This window comes from Drosophila gunungcola, unplaced genomic scaffold (assembly GCF_025200985.1).
Source record: "Drosophila gunungcola strain Sukarami unplaced genomic scaffold, Dgunungcola_SK_2 000091F, whole genome shotgun sequence".
Lineage (NCBI taxonomy): Eukaryota > Metazoa > Arthropoda > Insecta > Diptera > Drosophilidae > Drosophila > Drosophila gunungcola.
This window is the reverse complement of record NW_026453253.1, coordinates 198,061-214,981: the sequence shown is the minus strand read 5'-3', so window position 1 is coordinate 214,981 and position 16,921 is coordinate 198,061. Positions and strand designations below refer to the sequence as shown.

Genomic DNA, 16,921 nt, shown 5'->3' with positions numbered 1-16,921 from the left:
AACGGACTCAGCGGACTCAGCGGACACAACGCCACTGGTAAACACACTGAAGCTTGGAGTAGGTCTCCGCTGATAAGGCTCAGGGATCAGGGGCGTCGGTTTTTTTTAAGGGTAAACGTGGTGCTGGCTAGGCGCTAGCCAGCTCCCTCTGTGCAACGCCCCTGCCTGATAGCGACCGTTGAGCAGTGGAATGTTCTCAATTGAAGTGAATCATATCCTCAACCTACAAGTGAACTCTGAGTGGAATGGAATTGGAATGGAGATTACAATATTTCATTCATTCGGCCGTGAGTTGGTGTTTTTAATTTGGCGGTGTGCATGCTTATTTATATGTTTGTATATTTGCCTGGGTCCGATAAAGAATCAACCGAGTAACAATTTAAATGAACTTCCTTTTCTAAATTAGTTATGTGTAATTTTCATGTAAAAGAAAAAAAGGATCGCAAATTCTTCAGCTAAAATTTGTGCTTAATAAAAGCAACATAAAACAAATTTTTTAACTTGATAACAACATTTTTAACAACTTAATGTGAATAAATAATAAAATTTTTTTTATTTGTTTATTTATATATTTGACAGTACTGTCCGTTTTTAAAGAGAATAAATTTGTTTGGATTCAGCTTGCCTCCAGGAGAAATATACACTTATATTAAAGTGTTTAACACCTTTGTTCGCTCATGATTTAGGATGCAATAAATGAAGACAAAGAAATAACCACTACGCAAATAGCTGGGGATATATGCGGAGAATAGCCAAAGTTCGAGCTCCGGTAGAGATAGCTATCGCGATCGCGAACGCGCCCCCATATAGAGCATGACTTAATGTGGCAATCTAATCGGGGTGTTTAGGCACCGCACACCCACATTAACACCCTCCAGCCCTTAGTGCCGCGTATCAATCAGTACGGGGATTGGCGGGCGATAACCCGACTCAGCCGGCCAATCCGCGGACTCGAGTTCCGATCTGCGGTTCGCGATTTTCCTCGCTCGGCCCTCGGTTATTATTAGCAATTACAACTCGTTACCAACGATCGATCGATCCATCGATCCGCCGATACGTCCATCCAGGGCTCTTTATCAGTCGGGGCTTATAATTTATTGCCAATAGTTGCCCGCTTGAATTTATTAATTGCGTTAAGTAATTGTCGCTATTTTCGCCAAATGATTTCACGATCGTCCGCTATCTGCAAGGGTGTACGGCAACGGCCATAGGCCAACCGTGGTGACAAGGGGTGGGGCTTCTGTCTGACTGGGGCTGCACACCTAGCCTTGGTTTCTTTCCTAGATTTCTCCATTTTGTACATTCACAGGGAAAACTAATTTTTGTTGGGACTGTAAATTTGTGTGATTTTTTCCCCAAAATGTAATGATATTATGTATGATATTAGCAGACTTAACTTAAAGCAAAAGAGTTAAAAGTCACATTAAAGCCAGATTTTGTCTATAAAAGTTGACTCTTATTTTTTACCATACAAGTTTATTTTGTGCTAAAAATGAAATTAAATTAGAGGTTACTAGCATCTGTTATTCAATCCTTGCCAACATGGCCGGTGTTGAAACTGGGTGCTGAAAGTCGAAAAATATCAATAAGCTGATTAGAGCCTTTGACCAATGTTTGCAATGGCTTGTCCACTCTGAAATGGCTAAGAAAGCACACACACAAAAACCACAATAATAATAATTTATATGCAAATCAAATATATATTTTGTGATTAAAACCGTTTTGCTGTTTTCATTAACACCCTAGCACCATGGACCCCTGCCCGAGGTCCCGCTGAGCTGCCAACTTGTCAACCCACCCGGCGATTGTCTTTCTTCAGATGGGAGATGAGATGTTCATGAAGCACGATTCGTGAACCAAAGATTTCGTGAGGGCTGTCTAAAATATTACAAGGTGCTCTGCCTATCGTTTAAATTGATGCCGTGCGCTTTTCTTGTAAGTATATCTGTCGTTATTATATATATATATTTTATATATAACTTTTTAAATATTTATAGGTGTAATCAAGATAAAGCTACAGCAGTGGAGCCTCAGTGTATCGTGAGTAATGGAGATCAGGTAAAATTAATGCTACGTATACGACAGGTTGTGCAATGTCGAACGCAGAGCTTGTGTATGGTTAAAACTGTTTTCTTATAATTGATTAGAAATTTTTATTAGTGAATAATAAGATTAAATATATTTTTTTAGATATTTTTATAAAGATTTCTTTTTATTTTCGTTGGTAGTTGTCGGAACGGAAGGTTGTACTCTTTGTTGGTGGAGGTCAATCATATATTGATCTTCAAGACATTAAGAACCTTAATAGGCCTCTGTAAACGGTTTTCCATTTTGCATAAGTCTTAAAATCCATTGAATTTTCGAAAGCGTGAAAAATAGCGAATCGCGCATCGCTAGCTGGCACTTTGGGTCTGGCCAAAAAGCCGCTCAGACGCTCCGTCGGTTAGCTCTGCTTTTGATTAAGCTTATTTGCATTTGAATGGCAGTGCTGGACGGTGGTTTAATGTTACTCCACAGGCGAGTGGCAATGGGGGAGGAGGGCGAAGTGGTGGAGCCGGGGTGGCTTTGAATTTCTAATGAGCCACGTTATTTGCGCATGACTCAACGGCGGTGCGTCGTCGATAATATTCATGATACTCCGATCCGATCGACACGGCTCGGATCGTTGGGTTAGTTGGGCAAATATTTATAGAAGCGCTCGCCCAAGCCGCCGCCTATCTATTAAATTTACATTCAAGATTGCTCGTAGCCTGCGAGCCCAGGCCAACACAACTATTTTTAGCCGCTGAATCTCCAGCCAATCAGTCTGCGGTAAAGATCGTAAGCATCTGCCGAGCAGCGAAAGCGATGATTCGCCAGCTGCCTGAAAACATCCGAGCCCCAACTAATGATATCTGGCAACATTTGTCATATCCCATATTATCGTCTAACATTGATATACAATATATTGGGGTTTTTAAATAATTCAGAATAGATACTTATTTAATACTTATTTTATTGACTTAAGGTACATATTCAGGGTTTTAGAACTTCACACTTGTTCTCCTCGCTTGTGCTAAAGAATTCGCGTTTGATTGTGCTGTCAAAAATGGACAGCTGAGTGATTAGACGATGACACTTAGCTATTTCATGAATAATGACATTATTTTTGTTTCGTTTCTTACCTGATTTAACTTGATGCAATTATCGGTTTGGCTTTTATTTTCCCCGATATATTCACTGCATTTTCCATTTCCATTTCCCTTTCCATTCGCTGCGCTGCTCTAATAAAGAATTTTTCGCAGCCCCAAAAAGCAAAACGCAATCATTTCCAATTATTCGCAATTACTTTTGTTCCATCTCGCTCCCGCTGCCCTGGCTCCTCTATCCCCGTCTCTCTCCGCAGCTCCGTAGTCTCTGTTTTTTTTGGCACATTTGCTGTGGCTCCAGCGAGTCGCGCATTGTGGATGAATTAGTCAGGAAATTAATTAATCAAAACTAACGCTAAATCAACAACACAAGAACAACAAAAGCGGGCAGAGCAGCGGAGGGGAAAAAGAACGCTAGCAAAATGTAAAAAATAGCGTCGCTCCACAATTTGTTGTCTGTCATTTGCCTTTTTTTTTGTGTGGCGCTACCTCACCACCTCCCTACTCCCTCGCCCTTCCGCCTTTTGTTATTGTTCCATTTGTGTCGCTGCTTTTGTTGTTGCAGTAGGGCATTCGCCAGTCTACTACCAACAACACTCCCCTCCCCCCCAAAAAAAATAGAAAACATACGAACACTCTCTGCGATACTTGTTTGCCAGCAGCGGACAACCTTGAGAGGCGCTTAAAATGTTTTGATTATTATATTATTATTGTTTCTGCTTTCGTCCAAAGAGTCGTAGGTTGTTGGGGAGGCAGCGCAAAAGGCTAAGAAAAGGTACAGAAATCTTATATTTTACAAAGCTGCATCCCAGCTCCTTATCAAAAAGAGTTTAGCTTTCCGGAGAACAAAAAAAATGCACAAATGCTTATGGTTATATGTTCTTGTACATCATATGAATGTAAGGGTGGGTCTATTTGAGTGCCCAAAAATAGCGCAGGCATATGTGTCTTAAATCACGTTTGACCCCTCTGCGTTTGCAAAATAAAAATATTTTTTTTCTAGAAAATTATCTTAGTACCCATTGGATTGGGTCGATTTTTTTCGATTCCCTTTAAGAATATAGGTCATTTTAGGCATTTTAGGCACAAAGTTTCTTGAATTTGTTCTAGATCCTAGCTTAACAACTTTCAGACATGTTTACCATTCTTCACACTTATTTTATTTTTTTTTTGCAAGTGCGGAGTATAAAACGTAATCACGCTTCCTATAATTGACAACAATAAATAACAAAATAAATTTTTTTTTCGGAAATGCGGAACTTTAATTAAGGACTTGAACATAGCTTTGTCTTATTAAAGGTTACAAGTAAACCCAAAGGATTACCATTCTTCACTCTTATCTTCAACTTTCTTTTGACGTCGAAGGACATTTCGTAAGAATCCATTAGTCTATCGATGCCAGATTAGCGCCAGTGTACTCGGAGCCTTAGTGCATTGCATTCAGCTTGCGGGAGTGGGAGTGTGGGTTTGTGGGAGTGCCATATGGAGAGCGTCGCCCCTCAGGGCTGCACTCGCAGATTGGTTCGGTAATCGAGTTTATTTAAATGCATTAAACTTGTCTCATTATACCGCTGCAGTAATGGCAACAGCAAGTCGAATCCAATCCAATCCAATCCATCTGCCGCCTGCCAGCCTGACTCACTCGAATTCGAATGGCAAACGAACATCGGGCCTCGGACATATGGCAGCAGTGGGCCGCAAATTGTTGAACAAACAAAAAACATTATGTGCAATTTGAACGCGCCAAAGGAAAGCGAGGATTTATGCGTACAGTTGTGGTGGCAATGATAGCGTCGAAATGTTTATAATCGGGCAGTTAGGGATTAAACCAAAGAATTTATTTTGAAATGTAGCGGGCCTGCAAACTAAAAGTCCTTTTTACGAATGATCTTGGTAAGCTAAGCAGTCACACAGACAAAAATAAATTGCAAGTATCAATCTGCTGTTCCACAGGTCAATGAATACTTTTATTGTTTAATGAAAAATTACATTTTTTCGCTTTTTCTCTCTTTATGTTTGAATTTATCACAATAATACGTCAAGTATCAAAGAGCAAATTGATACGGGTATCTTTTTCTATCAATTTTTGTTTCTAAGCAGGACACGAACTAAAAAGGACAAAACTAAGAGGCTAATCATGCTACCCCCATTGTGAGTATTTAACGATGACCAATGTGGTTGCTGTTCTTGTCTAGTGTGGCCGGCCAATTTATCGTTGCATTTGGCAACTGGGCGGTGAAATTTCGTGCTCGCTTTGATCTTGACGCGTTTTTGACACTGCTCGGCAGCGCGGGCCTTTCGTCGATTTTGCTCTCAGCCTCGGGGAGGAAATGCGGCGAGTGAGGCAGCGGACAGCCGGCGGCATGTGCCTCGCATTTTTCATTATTTTTTCTCTTCATATACGAGTTGAATTTTCCTTCAAAATGTTGAGAAGAAAAACGCTTCTCATACACATTTCTGCGCATTACTCAGCTCGGCTGCAAGTAGAATCGGGCGATCGTTAAATGTAAGAGTTTTTCTGTACGTATTTTTAGCATCGTTTGGATCGCGCGATTCTATATGCAAAGCATATTCGTAATTTGTATGCTCGATCATAGCCACAGAGGTCGAAGCTAATTGCATTGGCAATAGCTACTATTCGTTGTCTTAGCCCACAGGGATTGCGTATGGGCTCTGAATCAGCGTGGCTTACTTTGCTTCCAAGGTCCAAAGCTGTCAGTGTACCAACCACTTCTCCACTTGGAAAATAGATAATTTCAACTAAACACTTCTTTATGCATATAAAAAAGAGCCAATAAAAAGGAAAAATACCGCGAAAACTCAATATTGTAACTTTGTTACAAATTAAATTTTTATAAAACCATTATTTCATAAATGAAGAACACTCGACCATTTAAAAGTAATACGAAATACATAAAATCAAGAAAAAAAAGTTTGTTCTTCAATAAATAAAACTAACATCAGATAGTTTATTAAAATTGAAGAAGTAGCGATGAAATTGTAGAAGTGAAAACATAATAAATTATTATGCTTTATATTTTCCATCCCCGGTCGAATTTGAAAAACTAGTCTTATTACCAATTTTTGCATTTGTGTAAGAGGTTAGTTTAACTAAAGCTACGGAATCGTGGCTCATACTCATTCTGATACTAAATTTTGTCACGAAAAATGATTATAAATTAGACCAATCAAATACAAAATGTTCACGTCTTTTGTTCTTCACTATAACATTCTTCTGCTTGAATTTTATTAAGCTTAAAACAGTTATTGTATTTTCAGGAGGGAGGAGTGTCTTGAAAGGCGTTGCAAACTTGTTAGGCGTCGTGGTTTGTGTTTTGTTTTTTTGTTTTTTTTTTTGTGCTGAACACTTTACCTTGCCATCCAGATCCAGCCTTGCCATCGGACAAGCACGCAACGAAAGCAGGCCAATTACTTTAGGTGGACACCAGGGGCGGCGGGGCGGTGCGAGGCGATGCGATGCGATGCGAGGGGGTCTTTGTCAACTGGCAGCCGGCCAAGGCACACGCACCGTGGCGTCTTCGCCGCCCCTGACGATGGGGGGAGGGGGGTTGGGGCGTGGGCGGCCAAGGAGGCGGAATAGGCGGAGGAGGGGTCTAAAGATATAGCACTCTCGATATATAGTGCGTCAAAGGCGACGATGGCGCGGAAGTGGCTTGCCTCCCTCTCTCTCTCTCTCTCGACCTGCGGCCTTGACAGCGCCCGTTTTGATTTATGCGCTATTTTGCAAAAGTCAACAAATGAAAATGACACAGAAATACTGCCAAGAGAGTTCTCTTCCACTATTTCGATGTCGTTTGCCCCAAGGTCGGGTCCCATCCGCTGCCATCCGCTGGTTCTGCCAATTGTCTCCTCGAACAGGAAATTAAACCAACACAAAAAACATATAGATCTGCCAGAGATTCAAACAGGAAACCTGTTGAATATTTTCAATGATATAAAAAAAATGGAATAGTAAAACTAAATATATGGCTATTGAATTCAAATATTACAGTTCATATTTCATATCAGTATAAACTCAACCTGTGAAACAAATAAATTATTAAAAACTAGTTAAATATTTTCATTTGGAAAAATCAATACGAAAAATATTTAACTTAATTATGAAATTCTTGACTTTACTACGTTATTTTTACCAGTGTAATCAAATTGAAAACAATTTCTTTTGTGCGATTTAATAATAATATTTTTAAATTTGGTTCGAAAATGTATGCAATATATTTATGATTAATATGATTAGAGTTAAATTAAATTTTATTAAATATTTACTACTTTTTTTTAATAGTGTATCAAATTGAAAATAATTTCTATGCCCTTTCAGATTATTAAATGAACCTTGGAACTTGCAACTTGCACTGCTAAAAACTCCACCATTCGCTAAAAAGTTATTTCTAAGAATAATATGGAATATGGCGCGATTGTGAATGAATCAGAACTATATATTTTTGGGACCCCGAAACGGAACGTTGTAAGTTAACCTTGTATTTGCTGTTAGGTTAATACGAGACTCAAACTTTATCACTTCAGATTATTATATGTCCTGGAACTCGAGCGACTGGAACAAAATCAGCATGGGAGCAGTCGAAAGTCGGCAGCTGAATCCCGCCGAACTGGTTGACCACCAGCAGGCCACGGGCCTGTCCGCCGAGCAGTTGTACCAGCTGCACACGCGGTTCCGCAGTCTGGACCGCCACCAGCGCGGCTACTTGACGCCCACCGACCTGCTGCGCATCCCGCAGCTCTTACTCAATCCGCTGCACCGCCAGATCGTCGATGGCTTCTTCCCCAGTCGCGGACTGGCCGGCGCTCGCCTCGAATTCGACCAGTTCGTGGAGACCTGCGCCATCATCCTGGTGCCGCAGTTTCCCTGCGGCTACCACTCCCACTCCGACTCGTTCATACGCCGCAACGGGCGCGTCCAGAAGCTGCGCCTCCTCTCCCAGATATTCGACACGCGACGCACCGGCCACATCACGCGCGACGACTTCCGCCACATCATGCGCCGTCTAATCGATCCGCTCTGGAATCAGCCGGATCAGCAGGACCCTAAGTGCCCCGAAGTGGAGGTCGAACTGCAGCTACTGGAACAACAGGCCTTCGGGCTCAACGACTGCGACCAGATTTCGTATGCAGAGTTTGAGCAGCGTCTTTGCAGCGCCGACATCGACGGTCGGCTGTCGATCGCTAAGTGGCTGGAGGACATCGACGTCGACGATGAGGATGACGATGACGATGACGAGGACAAGGGCAGGATGGGGCTGCCGGCGGAGGTCACAGGCACCCACACCTAGAAGGAGAAGGCAAAGCCCCTTCCCTCATTCCCAAGAATAATCACAAAATAAAAACAATTAATATTTAATTGGAAAATGTAATATTTGTATTTTTCTTCAGGCTGTAAATAACATTTTTGTAGCATCATTTTGCTGTAAGAGTTGCATACTTTTCGGCTGAAAATAAATGGCATCCGATCGTTGTCCTCACTGACAAAAGCTCTCTTGGGAATAATCACTTTCCTGCAGGATATGCCGGCCAGTATGCGACTTACAATCAAAGCAATGACAGTTTCGGACTTATGTGAACCCAATCGATTCAGTGACATTACATTCCTTTTTAATGGGAGTATGAAGAAAGTGAGGAGGTCCTTCTCCTTAAGGCCTCAGCAGCCCAAAACGATCGGCCTTTCGTCTTTGGGTCGCATATTAACTGAGATATTTTGCAAAAAAACTATCAAAAAATATTACTCCAATGAATGTCAATTGATCGGGAATCTTTCAACAAGTTCAACAAGGTACGGTGTTTCATACTAAGACCACGTTATCTTAGCTTTTTGGCCAAATCCAAGTGTCACTTTAGCATTGCTTTTGGCATTTTAAGCTTTTGTTGCGTGCATTTGGGCGCGGCGGGCTATTCAAACTGCGCATCAGCCCTCTGAAATTTCTGCTCGCCTGGTGTTTGATATCGAGAAATCTCCCAAATGAAACAGAGTAAAAAGCCAGACTTGAGGTTTCAAAATCAACTCTCTGATTTTTGACACCAGGCCAACAGAAGTGTCAGTAGGTGGCTGCTGGGTTCTAGGAATTTATTTTGCGGAGCCCTCTCATTGGTCAGCCAATGGGAACCCACCTTACAGACTACGAAAAACAACCGTTACTTTTTTTCCAGCACACAGAGGCGTAGTCAGTGAGAACAGGGGTTAGGTTGCTTAACGCCCCCAAATAGCAATTTTAGGCCCCCTGGCCAAAATTCTGACTACGCCCCTGGTAAACGGCAAAAACGGAAAATCAGTCACCTACTAAAGCCTTATGATCGCCTGGTGTTTCAAAATGAGAAATCTAAATTGTCCAGTCCAATTAGACCGACCAACCCAATGCAACCTGGAGAAGTTCTGATCTTGAAGTACCAGGCAAACAGAAAGCTCAGCAAGTACCCGGAGTTTTAAGCAAGCGTTTATCGAACAGCTGTTTGATTTTAAAGATGGCTGCCACGAAGCCACACCCCTGGAAGACATCCGTTATTTTGCAACTAAGTTCCAACTGGTGATGGGCAAACCGCTTGTTTCTTTGTTCGTGTCACGAGTTCGGCACGCTAGGCACGAAATTTTAAAATATTTGCATGAAGCGTGAAGGAAAGCTTAGGCACGCGCACATCTCGAAGCAAACTGCCTTTAGGCTAAACAGCTGATTGTGCACCTGCTTGTTGCTGACAAAACAAATGCGATATTTCCGCTTGGCAGTATTTTATATTTTAAGTAATGAAATATTAACAACGACTGCTCACACGAGTCGCCAGGACCAATTCTTTTAGGTGCCTTGGGACTCGCCGGTGATATGGAATTGGCATTGCTAAAAGTTCAGTAGACACACGGGACGGACAGACTCTCTTTTGCTCCGAAGAGACATCCTCCAACGTAAAATTTAAGCCGCAAAGTCGGTTGCGGGCGGGACAAGAAGGCCAAAAATGCAGGGAAGGGGTCTAGTTAAAGTGGGGCGACGAGCAGCAGCGAAAGTCGCTGCGGTACACCTCCTGAGCGGGGCGGAAAGTGCGCCAATAGTTGGGCGTGCAACAGATGATCCTGGCCAGGTACTCCTTGAACGTGTCGTAGGTTGGGTAAACGAACCGCTCGCAGTGGCGCTTGTGGTGGTGTCTGCACTCGGTGTCTGCGATCCAGTCGCGCTCCAGTTGCACCTCGCCCCGGGTCTCCAGGTGGCAGGGTCCTCCAGCGGCACCACTGGAGCCGGGCTTACTCTTGAGGATCACGGCATCGCTGTCGAACAGAATATATATAGACAATTTTGGTTAAACGATAAACGATATTGGCACCTACTCCAGGCCCTGGGAAATCATGCGCTGCACTCCGGAGATCTGGATCACCCGCGAAAAGTGGCGGCAGCGGTTGGCTCTGTCCAAAGTGCTCAGGTACCAGGTGGGCATCAGGGCGAAGCGCACTTCGGCCAGGATGCGCTCGGCGCAGTCGCCACGCTCAAACCAGTTGTGCTCGAGCCAGAGCAGCACAGAGAGGAATATCTGCAGAGCATGGAAAGGGAATGGATTCCAGAGATTACAAAGATTATCACTCAATACGGTCTCACCTCGATCTCCGAGTTGACGCTGAGGTAGCAGTTGCGCAGGATGTGTGTGAGCTCGTGCTCAGTGAATTCCAGGAAGAATGTGGAGCTCACGATGCAAAGGAAGACGCGAGAGATACGGGTGAGCATGAGTTCGCACAGGATGCGGGCCTGCGGATGGCGCCGGGCCTCCAGGTAGGCCGTGAAGGCGGTGTCCTCGTTGAAGAACTCCATCTTCTCCAGCGACGACCAGAGCTGGCGCAACAGCTCCGGAATCTGCAGCACATCTTCGGCCACGACGCGTGCGAACAGCACCAAATCCTCGTGCTCCTCCTGCACCTCCGCGTTCTGGCCCAGCTGCGGCAGTTGCTCCATAAAGCGACGTGCCGCATAGATCTTGGCATAGTTCTGCAGCACGCACTTGAAGCAGCGATACCGCTCGTTGCCGCTGGCGATGCCCGCCTCGATCAGAGTCTGCTCCCGCAGCACGCCCAGCAGCTGCTCGGTGATGCGCTCAATGGCCGAGGTGGGATTTTCGTCCCGGCTGCCGAGCAGCTCCATCACGATCTGGTTGGCCTCCCCATCACCCTCTGCGCCGTCGCCCAGGCGGGTGAGCAGCTTAGCGATCTGCTGACGCCCGGCCAGCGCCTTCAGCTGGGCAGGATCATCGCCCGCTGGGCAGGTTTGCACCTCGCTGGTGTGGTCAGGTGTCGAAGGGACCGGCCCCGACTCATTGTCCGACTGCTCGTTGTCGCCCTGGGCTCCGCTCTCGAGAGCCTCTGGCTCTAGCTCTGGCTCTGGCTCCACCTCCAGCTCCAGCACCAGTTCCGCCTCCACGTCCTTGTCTTGCTCAATGTCCTTGTCCTGTTGATCCTGCAGCTGAGATTCCTCTGGCTGTGGCTGTGGTTGTGGCTTTGGCTGTTCCTGTGGTCGCGCCGCCTCCCTTTGATACAGCGGCGTGACGGTGGTCACCGACAGGAAGACCTGTATGTCAGGGTCTTCATCGTGGGTCAGCAAGTGGGCCTTCTCCTCATCGGAAACGGGCCGTCGGGTCAACCTCTTCATTGTCGGATTTAGGAATGCTCGGAACATGCACAAATTGAACGCTTTCCGTTTTTAAATGAGAACTAAAATTTGGATCCGAATGGCAGTGTCGTCTAGTGTATGCTACGTGCTTAAAAACTGTGTGTCTGTCTGTTCTCAGGTTCCAGTTGACAGTCCACAGAGAAAATCGTCCGGCATGCAAGGCCTACTGCAGTACGCTTTTGGATAAGCTATCATGGCGGATTTGCGGCTCTGATCACGGCACACGGAGCACCAGGATGCCAAACGCCTTCCGCGTTGGCAACAAGTGGGTCTGAGGGAGCACATGGTTGCTTTGCTGCTCCAACAACCTGTCCGTGAAGTAGGGCACCATGTAGGGCTCCAGCAACTGGCTGAAGAAAGTAGCATCAGGTCTAGATTCGCGGTGCACAAATTCTACAGCTCTTGGAAGGCCTGGAAAGGAGCCAGGAGACGGAGCCGGCTAGATAAAACTGTGGCCTGGACTGCCCTGCAGTAGCGACATCCTGGTAAGTGGTTTGGGTAAATGTTTTTTGAAGGAGCAGCTTAAGAATCGGAGCGTTAACGTCGACATGTTGCCACCTTGGAAGTCCAAAGTTTGGACTCCAAACTAAAATGCGTTGCGCCTGCGAGCTAAAGTTCTCTGGAAAAGAGTTCCCTGGAAAACGGGAAGCAGAAGTTGACAAAATGGCGGACACAAGAAATGGCGACAGATGTTAGAGTTGCCAGGTGGCAGAAAAAGACTTATTTTAAATGAATTCAAAAGATCTAAAAAATACTAAACAAATTAGTAAAAACAATTAAATTACAAGTAATGGTCTTTAGGAAAACACAATTCTTGATTTAAGAATGATTTTATCGGGCTCAAGGTAATAATACTTTTCTCAGCTTAAAACCTCAATGACCATGACATTACGTTTTTTTAAGTCCATATTTTCCCCGATTTAGACGATGTAGCAATAATAAAAAGCCTCAGATTAATACACATTTGTGTATTATTTCTGATATTTCTCTTTAATCACTTAAGTGTTGAATTCGATACAACAATAAACACTTTGCGTTGTATTTTCAATTGTAGTTTTATTTTTCAAAACCTACATATACTTGTAGTCTGTATTGGGACTCGTATAAAATTTAATGGATTACTGATAACATAAATAAAGGACTAAACTCATGTATTCAAAGGCCATCAAAGATATTGGAGATTTAACGATACCTATCATCCTGCCACTTTTTCTGAACCAATTTATGTACAAAACAAATTGAGACTCACCCCAAGGCAAGTCACTAACTAAACCGACTATGGCTATCTAATCTGGGCGCGTAGGGCGATGCCGCTGGGGATCTCCATCCGGTTGACCTGCAGCAGCTGGACGAGATTGCGCAGGAACTCCTGCGACACCTTCAGCTCGTCGTCGGCCTCCAGCCGCTCGAAGAGATCCAGCGCCGCCTCGCAGTCGTTGCGGCGGCAGAACTGGGCCAGCAGCAGGTCGTAGATCTTCTGCTCGTCGATGGTCCGCTGCACGCCCCGCACACCGCGCGCCAACCGCAGCAGCGTCCGCACGGCGCCCTCCTGGCCCAGGTGCTCGCAGTTCTTCACCAGCAGCTCGTGGTTGAGCCGGAACTCCGGGTTGATGATCAGCCGGCGCAGCTGCGTCTCCTTCCCCGACTCGGCCAGTGCGAGCAGCAGGGCGCTGTTCATGTTGGCCGCCCCATGGACGCGGCTCACCGTCGCCGTGACCGCGGCCAGGTGCTGCTGGGCCGACTCGGCCGTGGTGCCGGGAAAGCGGGCCAGCTCCTGCTCATCGCCGTTGCCCAGGCGCACCAGCAGCGACAGCAGCTCGAACTGCAGCGGCGTGTGCTTGTGGTTGTGGGCCAGGCGCTGGAACTCGCCCACGGCCGCGTCCAGGTCGCCCCTCAGCAGCCACTCCCGCACCACGGGTCCCAGGAGGGCGTTGTGCGACTGGCAGTAGCCCAGTCCGCGCAGGAAGTCCAGCATCTCGTGGGTCAGGTTCTTGGAGGGCGGCTGCTTGGAGCCCTCTGGAGGAGCATCTGGAGGAGCATCTGGAGCAGCATCTGGGGCAGCATCTTTGGGAGTCTGTGAGGCGGCCAGCTGGGCCACATTGGTCAGCAGCTGCCACACGTTCTTGATCACATAGTCGCCGCCCACGACCTTGTGCTGCTCCGCACGGCGCTGCAGCAGCTGCTGGGCGGCCTCCAGCTGCTGGCCGTGCACCAAGAGGGCGGCGTAGTCGATGACCTTGTGCTCGTCCAGCTGGAAGGCTGAAAAAAGATGGGGTTTAAGTACCAACGTTTAATAACTTACTCAGCAAACCAATTACAAAAGAAGAAAGGAAGCACACTTCGACAACCCGAAGTTCACTTTGAATGACATTGCTCACCTGGATAGTTGCTGCTCAGCCGCTCCAAGCTCTCCTGGGCGCGAGGCAGGTCACGCAGCTTGATGTGCAGATCCAGGATGGAGGCCATCATGCCGGCGCTCGTCTGCACCTTCAGGGCCTGGCACTTGGCCAACAGCTGCTGGGCGCGCTCCAGACGGCCGCTGCGCACCGAGAGCTGCAGCAGGCGGCGCAGCACGCCGCGCGGATTCAGCTGCTTGGACTCCAGCTCCACCAGGTGGCACTCCAGCTCGTCCAGGCTCATGTCGCGCGGGTGCTTGATGAATCCGCCGTGCAGCGAGGCCGCATCCGGGGGCAGGGCCAGCTGGGCGTTGCGCATCTTGGCCAGCGTCTTGGCCAGGTCCTGGACCAGGTCGGTGTCCTGGCTGGCCTGGGTGGCCTGGCGGGCCAGCGAGAGCAGGGCCTCGGCGGCCGCCGGCGACAGCTGCAGCTCCAGGCGGGCCAGCTCGTGCAGGAAGCGGCGCAGCGAGACGACATCCTGGCGCAGGCGCGTCTGTGGTCCGGTCATCTGCAGCAGCAGCGAGCCCACGAAGTCCTCGGTCCGCTGCAGCGCCTTCTGCTGCAGCGCCTGGACGACCTGGGCGAAGAGCGGGAAGCGCTTGGTGGCGCGCACATTCACCGCCAGCGAGGCCAGTGGCTGGAGCAGGGTGGCGAGGTCCAGGCGCGTGGGATACCGCCTGAGCAGGTCCAGGACCGCGTCCAGCTGCTGGTGCTGCTGCAGCAGGTGGCTCACCACGGGACACAGGGCCAGCGAGGGCCGCACCCCCGCCGCCTCCAGCGCTCGCATGGCCTCCGCCGGCTGCGTCAGCGACTGGCCGAGGTGGGGCAGCAGGTACTGGCGCACCGTCTCCTCGTCGCACTCGACGCGCAGGCGCTGCATCTCGGCCAGCAGGCGCAGCAGTCCGCTCTCGCCCTCGCGCCGCTGCTGGTGCAGGATGAGGGGCCAGAAGTAGTGCGGACGCAGCTCTTCGCCGGCGGCGGACAGCGCCTCCAGGCAGTGCAGCGCGGACGAGGGCAGCCGGCGCAGGGCCAGCTCCACCACCAGGTGCCGGGCACGCGGATTCTGGCCCCGCTGCACGAGTTCGGCGGCGAACTGGAGTGTCTGCGCCAGCGGGACGTGGGCGCGGAAGAACTCCTGCAGCAGCAAGGCCCCGTACTCGTCCTCGTTCTGGTTGCCCTGGCTCTGGCTGGGAGCGGGCAGGGCAGCCACCAGCTGGCTGACCACTTGGCTGCGTCCCTGGTGCAGCAGCTGGATGCACAGACTCCTGATGGCGGGCGGCAGGTCGAGGCCGGCTAGAAACTCCCGCGGCAGCTCCTTGACCAGCTGCTGCACCAGGAGCAGCTGCTCCGGGCTCACTTCCCTGCTGCTGGCCAGCACGCCGCGCAGCATCTGGAGCAGCTGGGGGGCCGAGAAGTCCGTCTCCGTCTGCAGCAGCTCCTTGGCCCGGGCCACCTGGCCGCTCTGCACCAGGGCCTCGAACCAGAGCGCCTGGCTGGCGCTGCCGGGCTGTATGCCCGCCGCCCGCATGCTGGCCAGCACGGACTCGGCCCCGGCCAGATCCCCGTTGCGGGCATGGCCCAGCAGCAGGGCCTGGAAGTTGCGGTCCGTGAGGGCAAAGCTGCGCTCGCGCATCTCGGCCAGCAGCTCGGTGGCCAGGCGCATGTTGCCCGCCGAACCGGCCACGTCCAGCAGGGCACTGTAGAGGGCTGCGTCGGGGGCGCCGTGGTAGACGGCAATCTCGGCCAGCAGCGAGCGGTGATCCGGCAGGGGCAGGCGGTTCTGGCGCAGCACCTGCAGCCTGGTGTGGTAGTGGGCCAGCGTGGGCTGACCCAGCTGGAGGAGTTGGGCCCAGAGGCCCTGGAAGAGCTGCAGCCGCTCCTGCGCACTCTGGGCGGGCAGCAGCTCGGGCACACACGAGCCCAGCAGGAAGTGCAGTTGCTCCACGCCCACTCCCTGGGCGGAGCGCTGCAGGTGCTCCAGCACGCGCTGGCAGTGCTCGTAGTTGAGCAGGCCGTATTGCTGGTAGTGCGTCTCCAGCTGCGTCCACACATCCTCGATGCTGATGGTGAGTGGCGGTCTTTCGGCGGCGTAGCGCCGGCTCCTCCGGTCCGACGCGTTGAGCATGCCGCTCGTGCTTAGGGGCCGCAGTGGTGCAGTGGCAGTGGAAGCGGCTGCTGGCGGCGGCATTGCATAACGAGGCAATCCGAGGATGGCCGGTGGCTGGGCGACCAGGCGCTGGCGGCACAGCCACACACTCTGCAACAGTCGGGCTCCGGCTCGCTGCATTTCGGCCTACTTCATTCAGCTTTCCGCGAAATGAACTTACGAAACCAACGAAGTTTGCTCGCAAAAAGAAAAGTAAACACGCGCCGGCAAGACAATCAGCTGTGCGTTCCAGTTGGTGGTGACATTATGTTGGTGCCAGATATCGATATCGATACTTGCGGAAACAGTGCTGCCCATAAACGATATGTGCATTCCAGTTGGAGGTGACCTCCTGGGGAAACAGTGCTACCCAAGCCAATCGGCGTGCGTTCCAGTTGCTAGCGGCAGTTATCGACATCGATGGGTGCGGAAACAGTGCTGCCCGTAAGAAACAGAGTGCAATCCAACTGCTAGTGAGATTTGGATAAGCGCGTAAACAGCGTAATAATCAATAAATCAAACTTCCTATTAAAATAAAGATAATGTCAAGCGCCATTAGTTGCTAATTCTCGTAGCTTTTTG

At 48.9% G+C, this 16,921-nt stretch overlaps 3 protein-coding genes across 7 annotated transcripts in view; 1 reads left to right on the top strand and 2 right to left on the bottom strand.

Annotated features, from left to right (window-relative positions):
• Window positions 1–8,466, top strand: part of LOC128265071 (calcineurin B homologous protein 1) — a 107,567-nt gene extending 99,101 nt beyond the window's left edge. For 3 of the 5 annotated variants that reach the window (XM_053000873.1, XM_053000872.1, XM_053000871.1), the window contains 4 exons: window positions 1,747–1,935; window positions 1,998–2,058; window positions 7,468–7,614; window positions 7,674–8,466. In XM_053000873.1, coding sequence (XP_052856833.1) covers window positions 7,682–8,437 — 756 coding nt within the window. In that variant the 5' untranslated portion in view covers window positions 1,747–1,935; window positions 1,998–2,058; window positions 7,468–7,614; window positions 7,674–7,681 and the 3' untranslated portion in view covers window positions 8,438–8,466. Of the gene's footprint in view, window positions 1–16; window positions 288–1,746; window positions 1,936–1,997; window positions 2,059–7,467; window positions 7,615–7,673 lie in introns of those variants that run through there. The other 2 variants (XM_053000874.1, XM_053000875.1) reach the window with 2 other exon arrangements.
• Window positions 8,467–9,865: 1,399 nt separating this feature from the next.
• Window positions 9,866–12,373, bottom strand: LOC128265065 (uncharacterized). The gene is made up of 3 exons (XM_053000855.1): window positions 10,736–12,373; window positions 10,471–10,670; window positions 9,866–10,410 (listed from the first exon to the last, which is right to left on the bottom strand). The coding sequence occupies exons 1-3, from the start codon at window positions 11,801–11,803 to the stop codon at window positions 10,119–10,121; spliced, it is 1,560 nt and encodes a 519-aa protein (XP_052856815.1). The 5' UTR covers window positions 11,804–12,373; the 3' UTR covers window positions 9,866–10,118.
• A 405-nt stretch (window positions 12,374–12,778) lies between these two features.
• Window positions 12,779–16,614, bottom strand: LOC128265051 (leucine-rich PPR motif-containing protein, mitochondrial). Its single transcript, XM_053000837.1, has 2 exons — window positions 14,176–16,614; window positions 12,779–14,056 (listed from the first exon to the last, which is right to left on the bottom strand). Exons 1-2 carry the CDS (start codon window positions 16,478–16,480, stop codon window positions 13,080–13,082), a joined length of 3,282 nt encoding a protein of 1,093 aa, XP_052856797.1. The 5' UTR covers window positions 16,481–16,614; the 3' UTR covers window positions 12,779–13,079.
• Between the last annotated feature and the right edge of the window lie 307 nt (window positions 16,615–16,921).